Genomic DNA, 15,203 nt, shown 5'->3' with positions numbered 1-15,203 from the left:
AGAGATCTTGTGTTAACTCGAGCTTCTTGTCCATAGGTATTTCGTAAGGAGGGTACGCATGGAACTTCTTCACGGTGATGCTGTATCCCTACCCCAGATGTCCTCATCTAGCTTTTCACACAGCTCTTTCAAGTGCCTTATTTTACTGTATGAATTTTCCTGTAAAATTCTCTCTTCCGTGCGCGGTACTCTTCCTGGATCTCCTCGATATCAGCGTTTATCTCTGCTTTGCCCCTTGCTCTTTATAACCTTCTTTTTATGACTATACATTCATTTTTAAGTGCCTCGATATCCGCATTTTACCCGTATGGCATCCTGTTGACATCTCAGAGACCTATCCTGCTTTCTTTCAACGCTTCTTTAATGGACTCTCTTCATGTTTTTATGGTTGGTGATTGACCCAGCATTATGCTTACTCTCCATTTAATCAGCTTCTGTTATATTTTTTAGTCATTTCCGTTACCGCATTTACCCCCCGACGTCCGTTCCGGTGTATTTTTTGTAATTTGCTTTTTCGCACAGGTTCCATTCTCGCACTCTTCTTGGGACTAGTCCTCAGTGATTCCTACTCTCAATCAGTCGGTTAAACTTCGGGCATTTTCTTAAATTCGCTACAGTGAACCTGAAAATAAATAATTCCACTAAGTAAAGAAATACGTAGTTAAAATTTTGATTATTAATTAAAACACGTGGTTAAGATTACTTGCTTTAAAGTTTATCATTAAGAAGTGGGTATGTTTAGTTTACATAATAAATGCTCACTTAAATTGTTAACTGAAGTTAGATATTGTCGATGTTTAAAGAACTTACTTTCCGAGAACACGAAATGCGTATGTGACGGTCCTGTTTCAAAGGATTCTCCTTTATGGAAACTATTCAGAAAGCCATAAAGCGTGAAAAAGTACTGACTGAATTTCTACTTCACAATTTACAAGCAGTGTTTTATCGCACACGAACATACACTCCAGTTTGTGTCAACTTTCAGATAATAATATACCACTCCTATAGTTTTACCTCAGTCTACAGATCGAGACAATACAAGCAGAGGCGAAAAACATTTTAATATTATATTTAGGTGGAAAAGTAAAGTCGCGTGCGAAAGAAAATGACATAGAAACATGTCTGTTTTAATATAGTGCTAGTTTTGCTCTATGAAGATAAGTTAAACTCGTGTCAGTAAATAGCAGATAAACGTATTAACAATGCAGTGAATTATGATTTAAAATTCTTCAGACAGTTTCACGTGTAGCCGTCTTAACAGAAGTTAACGTTTTCGCTGTACGCTTTAAACACAATAGAACTTTTGTTTTTCTGTTTTATTTCTATACAAATACTACATAAATGTCTCTAAAGTAAGGTGTGCTTTAGCTTAGTATTTTTGAGACATAGAAAATAGAAAAAGACTTATAGAAATCGACGAATAATCACCAAAAAATGGCACCAATAAACAAGAAATACAAACTTAAAATATGGGTCATTATGCAATTATAATACCTAAATTTGGCTCAACTCTGTCAGCAGTTTTGTTGGATGGACTTAGTAGGTTAACAGTACTGTTGCCAGTCTCAAGTCTGCATTAATATGGAGGGTCTTCAGCAAGGTCCCTACTAATGCAATATAAATATTTTGCTCATAGAGACAGGGTTATGCCTCTAAACAGGACAGACTCCACGATGACGTAAAATCACTAAGTACAAGAGAATAAGAAATAGCCAAAGAACTTAAAGAGAAGAATATTGATATCTGTGCAGTTTGAAGCAATTTGCCTACCACATTGGGTGTCATTTGTAACAATATATAATTGCTTATAGGGGGTTAAAAGGGGGGAATGAACAACAATTGAACAATGAAGTTTTGGTTGGAGAGCTGGGTCGTGAATAAGGTTTCTTTACTTGAGGGACTTTTTGGGGCAAGTAGTACAATGCTCTACAAAAAAGTTTGCTGTCTCATATTTATTAGTAATAATTCTATCAGCAAGTTGGATTTTATCACAATTATTACGTTTTACCGTCTTACCTATTTTTTATTAACCATACGCCTTATAAACTTCTGCTTTTGCTGTATAGTATTCTTATATTATAAACTATTTTGAAAAAAAGTCTTTTTTGTTTCGTCGATTAGTTTGACATATTTTTTTTATATTTTAAATGTACCTACGTCTATATTTTTAAAATTATTTGATAGCCAAAAAAGACTTCTCAAATAATTTCCCTCGTGTATTATATCATTTGTTACCCAACTATTTTAAGACATTGCAAATTCTTTTTGTAGTCATTGGACAAGATATTATTAAGTTAATATGTTCAAAAATGTTTCAAAGTCCAAATTAGCGTCATCGAGACATTGTAAACCTGTTCAAAATATTCAGTGAAAAATCTGTTTTGTAGATTTAATAAATTCAATTAAGAAAGATTTCTGAATGTTACGTTTTGGTTTATTTTACCTTGTATTTTTTTGATTTAGCATCTAATAACAAAAATTCCAAACCTAAATGATCTTCTAAAATAAAGTCTTTGGTAGTTTCTTCATATTGATGTGACCAATTTGTAAGAAAATAATCTAAAATTTTGTTTTATAAGTTTTTTCATTTTTGTCTGTAAAGATTCATGTAGCTTCGTTATTTTGACATCTTAAATTAAAACTTTGTATAAAAGCAGTAAGAAAAATTTTTCCTTAGAGTCTTTAAAATAATCTGTATTAAAATCAGCGCATAAAATAGTGGTTTTAAAATGTCTAAAACAATAATTTAGACACGAGTAAAGTTTGTTTACAGAGATTTCAATATCGCCAGAAGGGGCTCTGTGAATATGAATAAGACAACACATCCATATAGCAGGAATAAATGCTTGGATTCTATATAAAGAAGTTACTAGCAGTAAAATATCTAGGCCAAATTTTTTACTTCAGTAAGAAGAACTGCGACAAAAATATATAATTGAGAGCAGGACAACATCAACGGCTACAAATCCAAGGGGTACAATATACAATCCCGTAGTACCCGTCATTTTGACCGCCCAGGGAATTCTGGGTAAAAAAATGCTGGTGCTTCTAGTGTTAAGAACCACGATACACAAATACCGGTATGCTACTCAAGGTATAGAAATGTTTTTGCAGATTTTAGCATTTACAAATTCTTTGATATATAAATTCCTACATATATATATATATATATATATATATATATATATATATATATATATATATATATATATATATATATATATATATATATATATATTGGAATCCCCTCGTATATGTATTATAATAACGAAGAATTTTTCGTATCTTTCAAGTTAAATCCCAAATAATATTTCGTTCTTTTCAGGTCGCCAAGTCGATCATAAATCATTTTATTGTTTGTTTATGTCACAGGCGCAAATTCTTCGATATTTTTTTTTTGATCGTTAAACCGCCCGATACTGCGTTTTCAAATTAATTCAATTCCCGTTTGTGTTTGTTTATACCCAGGGTTTTGTTTATTCTAACTTATGCGATGAATTTTAGAAGATAATTGCTCATTCTTACTTGAGTCGCTGTAAAAAACAGTCGGCTTAGGTCTGGATCCAAATTTATTCGTCGAATGTGTAAAGTTTTCTGTTTTTGCCCCTTTCCATGGAAATTGTAGCAGTGTAAAGTGTGAAGTATATGTAGTTACAGAGGAGGTTAAAAAAGTATTTAAGAGATTTGTGCTGCCTGCAGCAATTCTGATGTTCCAGTTTCCTGATTTTTTAAGAAGTCCATAAGTTGCATAAGTGCTTCTTAAATCTCGCTGTTCCTGTTTTGTTCCTGTAGCAGTTTGTTTAGGTCCAGTTATAGTTCCAGAATTTTAGTGTAAAACCTCAGTGCAGTCCAGGTAACTTTTTTGTGTTTAAATTTAAAGTAAAGCCAGACATTTTTTTTAAATATATTGCTTTTATTAAAATTTAAAAAATTGTAATATTCAAAATTGTAAATTTTAGGATTTGACTTTAGCTGTTATTTTAATTTTTCTGTTTTAAATTTAATGTTAACATGAGACAGCTCGCTTTATTATTATTTTTTGACTTGGGTTTCTTTTATTTTTAAAGAACCTCCAAGCAATTTTGTAAGTTTTGTAGCAACAGAGTTTGTAAACGGCTAGGACATATGTAAGTTTTTTTGTTATTTTTACTATGTAACTATTAATCTATATAGTAATTTGTGTCATTATTTTTATAACTGTTTGTGGTAAGACACAATAAATGTTAAATTTTTTAACATTTTGTTTATTTTTTTTATAACTAACCCTTTTTGAGTTTCATCTGAAAAAGATATGTTCTGCATTTCTAATAATTATTTCTAGAGGTGTTTCCTGTTTCCTTTCTGTGTTTTGTTTTATTTGTCCCAACAGATTCATGATCTTTTGTTTCATATTTTTGTAGTTGCCCCAATCCAAACCCCTTGTCATTTACTTATCCACGACCCCAGCTCTCCTAACAAACCCTGAGTGCCGTCCGCATAAGTTTCGATTTGTTTTGCTTGCTCTACCTTCGCCCCCAGTAATTTCTATCCCCAATATTCTACCCCTTATAATTTTACCCTATGGTAGGCAAAATATTTTCGTTACAACATAAAGGATTTATTCCATTTCAAAAAGGGATATTGCTTACTAATAGATCTCTAAAAGAGTTACTTTCTTACCTACAAGCAAAATATAACGTTGACTGTATTTTAACTTTGAGGTTGAATCAAGACATGCTAGAAAATTTTTTTTTTTCTTGTATTCGAGAAATGGGTGGTGCAAATGATCATCCTTCGCCAATAGATTTTAAATATAGATTAAGTTTGTATATTTTAGGAAAAAAATCGGCAGCGATCTTTACAGAATGTCGGAATACTATTGAAACTAGTGAATCCTGCGTAAGTAACAGCTTAATAGAAAGTCCTTAATTGCCAAGCGATATTTTAGCTTCAGAAGATATTTGCTTGATACAAAAAATGCTGTCTAATTTGGTAGAAAAAACTGAAAAAGTTCGATTCGAAAGAATCTCAGTCTAGAGATAACAAAATACATTTATAGTAGCTTACTACTTGGAGGAGGATCATATAATTGACGATGACGTTTTGAAAGTCGCAGACAATTATAAGGCGAAAGAGAAAATTCATCGGGACTATATTTGAAGTATGTTGCTGTTTTGTTGCATACAAATTCAAATATAAAAATATAGTTTAGAAAACCCTATAAAATCTTATGAGACATATGGAACCAGATACAGACAATCTCTATGAGGTTTTTTTTGTACCCAAATGAATAATTATGGGAAATTACACTAAAAATGCAATCATTGTTTTGTACAATCCATGAAAGCTCTGTATCAAAAAAACCTACAATATTTTAATAGCTGGCACAGAAAACTTTAGCTCAGCTTGATAATGCAAGTCAAAGTTCGAAGATATTTTGTAACACATTAATTTAAAACAAGTTTCTATAGTTTTAAAAAAAATTTCTCTAATTTTAAATGTTAATTAAGTGATTCAGAATGTGTTTTTAATATTTAACCATTCTAAATACTTTGTTCAAAATACACGATTTTTTGGAAATATTCCAGTAATGAATCCAACCATCAAAATATGTATAAAATATACTTAATTTTTATGCTTATTAATTAAAGACATTATTTTTGTTTTATTTATTTACGCTGTAACGACCAGGGTTATTAGCGACCTAAAAAATATAATACAGGTAAAGTTAGAAAAAATTACAATTATTGGTATAGTCCTGAGTTTTTAAGATAACTTATTGTGTTTTTAATGTTCATGTTTTTTCCCAGGGCTTCCTTTATATTATTTGGGAAACTGTGCTTCTTTCTTGCTGCTTCATATATGTTTGCACTTAATTAGTATATGCTTCACGGATAGTGTTACTTGACAATTTTCACATATTGGCGGCATAGTTCGCGTAAAGAGGTGTTTATGTGTAAAGTTACTGTGTCCTAGTCGCAAACGTGTTATTCTCACTTGGTCGTGTCTATTCGCTGTGTGGAGCCACGGTTTCACTAATTGTTTGATTTCCTTGAGTTTATTTTGTGATGCACTCCACTTATTTTGCCACGCAGTTAACACTTTATATTTTATTTCTGACTTAAAGTCATCTGAAGAAACCTCATTAATAAGAATGGAGTCCTGGCTGAAGGATGCTAAGCGGGCTAGTTTATCTGCTTCTTCATTTCCTTGTATACCTGAATGTTATGAAACAAACATGAAGTCAACAGTGATCTTATTATTATTTAGAATTTCTATTTCTAATTTAATATGTGAGGCAATTGGATTATTGGTATATAAACGTTTAATAGTGTGAAGTGAGCTTAGTGAATCGGTTATTATGAGAGACGGGGACTGTCTCGACTCCTTTATGTGAATAAGTGCTTGTAATATTGCAAACAAATCCGCAGTGTATGACGAAGTGACGGGATTGAATTTAAATTTTAAGGATGTATTGGGTGTAAAGATGGCTGTACCAACACGGTCTGAAGATTTGGAGGCGTCAGTGTATATCTTATAGTGATTTTTATAAGTTTCCACTTCTGTTAAGAATGATTGTTTGATCAGGTCTATTATAGTCTCACCTTTTTTTTTATATATTAAGGTTAGTATTAATCTTGGAAATTGGTATTAACCAAGGTGGAGAAGTTAGGAAATTTGTTGGGAGAATTTCAGGAAATTCAAGATGTAGGTCATGAAGGTTTCTTCTACCTCTTTCGTAAAATAGTGGATCTAGTCTTGTTCTAGAGAAAGTGTCTTGAAATCGATCTGTCAACGTATTGGTATAAGTAAACTTTCATTGTACACTTTTAACTGGTGTCGTTCGAAACGCACCTGTAGCTATTCGTAGAGCTGTGTTTTGAATAGTTTCTAATGTTTTCAATACTGATACTTTGCTTGATGAATAAACTATCTCACCATAGTCGAGTTTGGATCTAACTAAAGATTTATATACATATAATAGTGTATTTTGATCTGCTCCCCAATTTTGCTGGAAATAGTTTTCATAAAATTTAGTCCTGCTTGATGATTTTTTAAGTTCTTCTGTATGTTGTTTCCAGTAGAGCTTTTGGTCGAAAACCATACCTAAAAATCTGATATTATTTGTGAAACTGAGGGTTTGATTATATAGCTTCAGATGTGGAGTTAGAGTGTTACGTTTCCGTGTGAATAAAATACATTTAGTTTTTGACGGTGAAAATTGTAATCCGATAGTCCTAGACTATGATTCTAACTGATTGTTTGTTTGTTGTAATTTTTTTTAAATAGATGTAGTGTTTTTCCTTTGACAAATAAAACTAAGTCAATGGCGTATAATCTTGCTTTAATAATCAGTGAGCATTGTTGAAGTATGTCGTTTATGGCTATTAGAAAAAGGGTTGAGCTTATAACTGATCCTTATGGTACTCCGTTCTCTTGAACTTTTCTATCTTAGATAACGGTCTGATCGAACTATGAAGCTGCGAGATTGAAGAAAATTGGAAATAAATTTTAACATATTGCCTCTGATATTCCAATTATACAATTTTGATATGATATTGTATCGCCAGACAGTATCATTAGCTTTATTAATATAAAAAAAAAACTGCGATACAATCTTGCTTATTTGAAAATGCTTCATGTATTCCTGACTCTAAGTCTATTAGGTTATCTATAGTGGATAAATTTTGCCTAAATCCGCTTTGTTGTGGAATAAGGAGTTTTTGTTGTTCTAAATACCATCTCAGCCTTTTAATTAATATTTTCTCTAACACTTTACATATTGGTCGATATGGCTCAGGTGATGTCCGGCATTTCTCAGGTTTAAGAAGTGGTAGTATTATTGCTTCGGACCAAGTTGGTGGTAAAACCTGGTTACACCAGATAAAATTATAAGGTCTAGCAATAAATTTTTCTCATTGTCTGGTAGATGTAGTAGAAATGCTAAGGGGACACCGTCTGGTCCTGGGCTTAAATCTTTGGAAGAGTTTAAGGCTTCAGCAAGTTCTATGAAGGAAAAAGGAACGTTAAGGTTGTGAATCTCATGACCGTCGAATCCTAATATGTTTTTTTTCTACGTTGTTTTTATGACTTTTAAAATTATCAGTGTAATTTTCATCACTGGAATTTAATTCGTATTGGTCTGCTAACATATCTACGATTTCTTTTCTATCACTAATTATTTTGTTATTTTTTGCTAGAAAAGGAATCTTATATGGTTGGCTTTTGCCAACCTTTTGAAATTTTCCTTAAGTTTCTCCAAACTGTGCTTATGGTTGAAGAGGTATTTAAAATTAAGATGAATTTTCTCCAGGATTCTTTTCTATTCTTTTTAGAATGTATTTTGCCTCAGCTCTTCGTTTTTTGTAGTCCGTTATGTTTTCGTCTGTTTTATGATGCTTTAGTCTATTGAAAGATTTCTTATACGCTCTTGTAGCTTGGCTGCATTCAGGTGTCCACTACGGAAGAGTTTTATGTTTCTTTAAAATTTTTGTTTTTCTTACATACGTCTCTGCGGCTGCTGTGATGGTTTGTAAAAATGTACTTAAAAACTTGTTAATGTTTGATGATGTAAAGTTGGTTTGATTAATGTCCTGTTCGATCTGTTTGGTAAAATTAGTCCAATCAGCATTTTTAATATTCTACTTTGAGATAGGCGATTCGATATTTGTGTTTTTCTGATGCGTTAAAGAAATTATAATGGGGTAGTGGTCACTACCATATAAGTAGGGTAGAACGTCCCATGTTTACGCAGTGGACAGAACTGGGTCGCACAGAGAAATATCAATTGCAGATGATGTGCCATTATGTATGTTGAATCTGGTTGGTCTTCCGTCGTTAAGTATATTCATATTTTGGGATGTTATAATATCTTCTATTATTCGCCCTTTCGGGTTGAGTTTTATGTAACCCCACATCGTATTGTGGCAGTTATTCTAGATGAAGGAATTTGTTCCAAAATAGCTGTTAAATCTTCTTAGGATATAGTTTGATTTGGTGGGATATACATATTACATATATAAATTTTTTGAGGCATATTTATTAAAATAGTTATTAATTGAATATTATTTGAAGTCACTGGTAACTGTGTGCTCATGAATTTTTCATCCACATAAATTGCTACTCCCAGACTGGCAATGTTTTGGTTTAATCTATATATATATATATATATATATATATATATATATATATATACATATATATATATATATATATATATATATATAAAAGAAAGTCGTGTTAGTTACACCACTTATAACTCAAGAACGGCAGAACAGATTTGGCTGAAAATTGGTAGGGAGGTAGCTTAGAGCCAGTACACGGACATAGGATACTTTTTATCCCGTTCGACAGCGTTCCCGTGTGACTTGACATGAAACGTCAGTCACTATAAAACGTGTTATAACAAAAAAGAATCAAACTTAGAATAACAAAACGCAAATGACAGCTATGTAATTGACGTAAAATGACAGCTATGTAATGACGTATGGATGACAATTTGATATTTGTAATAAATCAATATTAAAACTATTTCTATTAAATAAATAATTAACAAGTTGATTGAAGTGAAGTGAAGTTTAATTAATAATGCCGCGACCAAGACGATCGAATCTTTCCCGACAAAGCCGTAATGCAAGAAGAATACAAAATACTGCAAATGAAAGGACTGAAGAAGAACAAGAAATTGCACGTGAACAGCGCCGAGATAGTATGGCTCGACTTCGTGCTTCTCAATCACGAGAGCAAAGTGAAGCAGCCCGTGAAACAGCTGGGTTGGCAATGCAGAATCGTCGAGCGAACAACAGAAGGCAACAAATAGATAATTTGCGACGCAGAACAAGATATTTAGCTGATTTGAATCGAGCAGAGTTTCGATACGATTGCAGCAATGATTACAGCTTGCATCCTAGCGTTTGCACTGGGCAAATGGACGTTGTTTGCGAGTATTGTGGTGCATTAAAGTTTTCCGGAGAAACGCCTGGATTATGCTGCCTTAATGGTAAAGTGAAATTGCCAGTGTTGACTCCGCCACATGAGCCATTGTATTCATTGCTTTGTGGCGAAACACAAAAATCACGCCACTTTCTTGCAAATGCTCGAAAATACAATAGCTGTTTCCAAATGACGTCATTTGGGGCAGACATTATCAAAGAAGGAGGATTTAATCCGACATTTAAGGTATTTATTTTTGTACAAACATAGAATGTAGTTAAAGAATAACTTACTTTATCTATTGGTATGTATTATATTTGCTAATACTGAACTCTACTCTCCCACAGAAAAAGTGTTTATAACCCAGTTAATACTGTCTGGTTTTTATTTTGTAGATACAAGGACAGATTCACCATCGAATTGGATCATTACTACCTTTCGAAGATACACAGAATAAATTTTTACAAATATATTTCATGGGCAACATGGAAGAATAAATTGATCGACGCCTAGGGATCAATGCAGAAAGGAAGCGAGCAATTATTCAAGACTTGCAGTGTCTGCTTTATGAACATCATGCGTTGGTCAGGTTGTGTAAGAGTGCTTTAGAGCGCATTCCAAATGATGACTATAAAGTTGTCATCAAAGCAGATAAACGACCATCTGGAACACACGAACGCACATTTAATGCTCCAACAGTAGACGAAGTTGCCACCCTGATTGTTGGTGAACAATTGGAAAAACGCGATATTGTGCTTACACGTCGCGATACTGGGCAACTGCAACAAATATCTGAAACTCATCAATCATATGACGCATTGCAATACCCACTGATGTTTTGGCAAGGAGAAGATGGATATTATTTTAATATTAAAATGATAAATCCATTGAATGGTAAAGTATCAGTATCTTAATAATGGTTCATGTCTGTATTATTTGTCTTTGAAATGGTTAATTATTAAATTTTTAATTTCAGGTGAAGAAACTACAAAGAAAGTTAGCTCAATGAATTATTATGCATATCGTTTGATGATTCGTCAAAATGCTGACAACTATTTGCTGCGGTTTAGTCGATTGTTTCAGCAGTATTGCGTTGACATGTATGTAAAAATAGAAACGGAACGTTTAACATTTATTAGGTTGAACCAAGCCAAACTGCGTTCTGAGGAGTACATCCATTTACGTGATGCAGTTAGTACTGAAGGAAATGCAGCTAATATTGCTCGATTAACTATTCTGCCGGCGACGTACATTGGTAGCCCACGTCATATGCATGAATATGCACGAGATGCAATGACATATGTTCGTCATTACGGCCGGCCAGATCTCTTTATTACTTTTACCTGTAATCCAAAATGGATAGAAATTACTCAATTGCTGCTTCCCGGACAAACATCAAATGATAGACACGACATCACAGCACGTATATTCAGGCAAAAAATTCGGTCCCTGATGAACTTTATTGTTAAACAACGCGTCTTTGGAGACACTCGATGCTGGATGTATTCAATCGAATGGCAAAAGCGAGGCCTGCCGCACGCACACATTCTTATTTGGTTAGTGGAAAGAATTCAGCCTAACCAAATAGATGATATCATATGTGCCGAGATTCCTGATCATGAAGTCGATCCAGACCTACATGATGTTGTTACTACTAATATGATTTATGGACCGTGTGGTGCCATCAATCCCCAATCACCTTACATGGTCAATGGAAAGTGCTCTAAACGATATCCACGGAAATTAACGGCGGAGACTGTCACTGGCAACGATGGGTATCCGCTGTATCGGCGTCGATCACCAGATGACAACGGTCGAACTGTCACAACGAAAGTGAAAATAATGGATTTCGTTGTCGACAACAGTTGGATTGTTCCATATTCGTCACTTATTTCTAAAACGTTCAAGACACATTGCAACGTTGAATACTGCAATTCAGTTAAGTCCATAAAATATATTTGCAAATATGTCACGAAAGGCAGTGATATGGCGGTTTTTGGATTGCAATCCTCAAATACCAACGATGAAATTTCACGCTATCAAGTTGGTCGTTATGTGAACTGTAATGAAGCGATTTGGCGTATATTCGCATTTCCAATTCACGAACGTCATCCTTCTGTTATACATTTGGCGGTGCATCTGGAGAATGGTCAACGAGTATATTTCACGGCTTCGAATGCTACGCAACGTGCTGAAACACCTCCAGCAACGACATTGACCAGTTTTTTTGCAATCTGCCAAAGCGATCAGTTTGCACGAACTTTGCTTTACTCGGAGATGCCACGTTATTATACTTGGAATGCTTCATCCAAGAATTTTCAAAGACGGAAGCAAGGTGATGCGGTTTCTGGGTATCCAGATGTGCGTTCTAGTGATGCTCTTGGTCGTATGTATACAGTTCATCCAAAGAATGATGAATGTTTCTATTTGCGGTTGTTGCTGGTAAATGTGCGTGGGCCAACTTCATTTGAGACACTACGAACTGTTAATGGTGTAATATTCCCAACATATCGTGCTGCATGTGAAGAATTGAACTTATTAGAAAACGATACCGATTGGGATACGACAATCGCTGAAGCCATTATCTCTGCATCTCCAAGTCAGATACGCACATTATTCGCTATCATAATTTCGACATGTTTTCCATCAAACCCATGTAACCTGTGGCACAAATACAAGGATAGTATGTCAGAAGATATTTTACATCAAAGTCGTGTCAGTTCCAGAAATCACGATATTGAGATGAATGAGGAGATACATAATCGTGCTTTACTCTTAATCGAAGATATGTGTTACCTCATGTGCGGTAATTTATTAATCAGGTTAGGAATGCCAGCGCCAAATCGTGAAATGAATGGCGCATTTAATCGAGAATTGGAACGGGAACATGAATATGATCACCAGGAATTAGATTTAGTAGTTCAAAGCAATGTACCCCTGTTGAATTACCAACAAAAGAAAGTTTATGATACTTTAATAAAGGCAATAGCTGATGAAAATGGTGGTTTATATTTCCTAGATGCCCCTGGTGGAACTGGCAAGACATTCCTTATGTCATTAGTTTTAGCAACTGTTCGGGCGAGATCCAATATAGCGGTTGCAGTTGCTTCTTCTGGAATAGCAGCCACATTGTTAAAAGGATGCCGTATGGCTCATTCAGCATTCAAGTTACCGTTAAATCTTCAAACTATTGAAGAACCAACGTGTAATATTGCAAAACACTCAGCAATGGCCAAAGTTTTAGCAGCATCAAAAATCATCATCTGGGACGAATGCACAATGGCGCATAAACGTGCATTAGAAGCACTTAACCGAACATTAAAAGATTAAAGCAATGACTCGAGATGTTTTGGAGGAGCAATGATTTTACTGTCTGGCGATTTCCGCCAAATACTGCCAGTAATTCCAAGATCTACAACAAACATGAGAGTTACATTGCTTAATGATACATCTGCTGAAGATTTCTCGGAGCAATTGCTGACTATCGGTAATGGTCAAGTACCTGTCGATGAATCGACCGGATTAATATCATTTCCAAATAATTTCTGTAATTTTGTCTCATCAAAAGACGAACTTATCAACAATGTATTTCCAAATATTATTTCTAACTACAAAAATAATGAATGGTTGAGTGAGCGAGCAATTTTAGCGGCTAAGAATAAAGATGTAGATGACCTGAACTACATAATTCAAAATAAGATCATTGGAACAATGCATTCATTCAAATCTATTGACTGTGTCACAAATGAAGATGAAGCCACCAACTATCCAATTGAATTTTTAAACTCTTTGGACGTGCCTGGCTTACCACCGCACAATTTACGCCTAAAGGTTGGCTCCGTAGTAATCATGCTTCGAAACATAAACCAACCAAAACTGTGCAACGGTACGCGTTTGGTGGTTAGTAAATTGATGAACAATGTAATTTACGCTACGATAATGATAGGAAAATTCAAAGGTGAGGAAGTTCTCATTCCGAGGATCCCGATGATCCCAACCGATATGCCGTTTGAATTTAAAAGACTTCAATTTCCGATACGTCTTGCATTTGCCATGGCCATCAACAAATCACAAGGCCAATCCTTAAAAGTTTGTGGTTTAAATCTAGAACATTCATGTTTTTCCCATGGTCAATTATACGTGGCATGTTCACGGGTCGGAAGACCATCTGCGTTGTTTGTTTTTGCGCCTGATAATAAAACAAAAAATGTCGTGTATCACAAGGTACTTAAGTGAAGAGCAACCTATGTACTAAAATACAGAAATAATAATGAATGATTAATGTAGTTATTTAATTTTTTTTTGTATTTTTTCCAATAAAAAAAAAACACAATCTGCTTATTTATTGCCATTAAGGCGGAACAAAGTTCGCCGGGTCAGCTAGTCTGTTATTATAAAAACATGAGTAATTACGATGGTTTGAATTTTTGAAATTTGTTTCCTGTAGACAGATAATAGATGGGTGTGTTTCAGAGATAACAAGTTTTAGTTTGTCAAAATGGGTGTAAAACCTATTTAAGTTCCATTGAAGCAGAGAAGTGAATGTAATTATTCTTTAGAGGAATTATTTACCGATGAGTCGGAATCTTTTTCCGACAATGAAGTTTTCACTGCAGGGAGAAAACCTATGTGTTTGCCAAGTTTTCGTATTAATTTGGTGCTTTTGGTTTTCATTTTTTTGTCGATGTAGTATGGATTTAATTCTGATAGAAACTTTATAAGTACATGAGAGTCTTCTGAGTACAATCTTGTTACGCTGATTATGTCTTTTGATCCTTGTATATTTTTGAATAGATCCACTTCTTGATTGAAGCTTAACAATTGTTTTTCGCTTTCTACATATTCTCTAACTGTTTCTAGTAATGTTTGAAGATTTGGTGTCTCATCTCTTAAGTTTTTGTTATCAAAATTGGTTTTTTTCTTTATCTGAAGCTTAGGTTTTTCAAAGTTTTCTTCGGCGGGTGGCGTGATTGCATCTTCTAGGGTTCTTTTTTCGGTTGCTTTGTTCGAAGTTATCTGGGGTTCGTGAAAATTCATATGTGTATTTTTATTTGAAGGTAAGTGTTGACTTCTTTCGGGTAAGGTTGATTTATGTTTTTGGGTATTAGAGGATTACTCAGACGATGTAGGTGTTGCAATTGTAGTGTTAACTGAAGAAGTGGTCAAATGTATAGATGTATTTTGTAGTGAGCACTGTTGGGTTTGGTTTATTGATAAATTTGGGACTGCTACTGTTTGTAATGTGGTTTGAGAAGACGTAGTAAGTGTGAAGGGTGTGGTATTTGAGATTG

At 34.1% G+C, this 15,203-nt stretch overlaps 2 protein-coding genes across 2 annotated transcripts; both read left to right on the top strand.

The window, feature by feature from the left end:
* Positions 1-9,690: 9,690 nt before the first annotated feature.
* On the top strand, positions 9,691-13,242 carry LOC140450576 (uncharacterized). The gene is made up of 3 exons (XM_072544230.1): positions 9,691-10,022; positions 10,502-10,806; positions 10,889-13,242. The coding sequence occupies exons 1-3, from the start codon at positions 9,691-9,693 to the stop codon at positions 13,240-13,242; spliced, it is 2,991 nt and encodes a 996-aa protein (XP_072400331.1).
* A 30-nt stretch (positions 13,243-13,272) lies between these two features.
* On the top strand, positions 13,273-14,148 carry LOC140450575 (ATP-dependent DNA helicase pif1-like). The gene has a single exon (XM_072544229.1). The coding sequence runs from the start codon at positions 13,273-13,275 to the stop codon at positions 14,146-14,148; it is 876 nt and encodes a 291-aa protein (XP_072400330.1).
* Positions 14,149-15,203: the final 1,055 nt, after the last annotated feature.

This window comes from Diabrotica undecimpunctata, chromosome 9, assembly GCF_040954645.1.
Source record: "Diabrotica undecimpunctata isolate CICGRU chromosome 9, icDiaUnde3, whole genome shotgun sequence".
Classification (NCBI taxonomy): domain Eukaryota; kingdom Metazoa; phylum Arthropoda; class Insecta; order Coleoptera; family Chrysomelidae; genus Diabrotica; species Diabrotica undecimpunctata.
Note: the sequence above shows the minus strand (reverse complement) of the source record. Positions and strands in the feature narration are given on the sequence as shown.

Excerpts from the sequence above, each read along its gene's own strand:
- LOC140450575 (XM_072544229.1), top strand. The coding sequence starts at position 13,273 with ATGATTTTACTGTCTGGCGATTTCCGCCAAATACTGCCAGTAATTCCA.
- LOC140450576 (XM_072544230.1), top strand. The coding sequence starts at position 9,691 with ATGGCTCGACTTCGTGCTTCTCAATCACGAGAGCAAAGTGAAGCAGCC. Across the intron at positions 10,023-10,501 it reads ACTCCGCCACATGAGCCATT|GTTGTGTAAGAGTGCTTTAG; the intron begins GTATTCATTGCT and ends TGCGTTGGTCAG. Across the intron at positions 10,807-10,888 it reads AATGATAAATCCATTGAATG|GTGAAGAAACTACAAAGAAA; the intron begins GTAAAGTATCAG and ends TTTTAATTTCAG.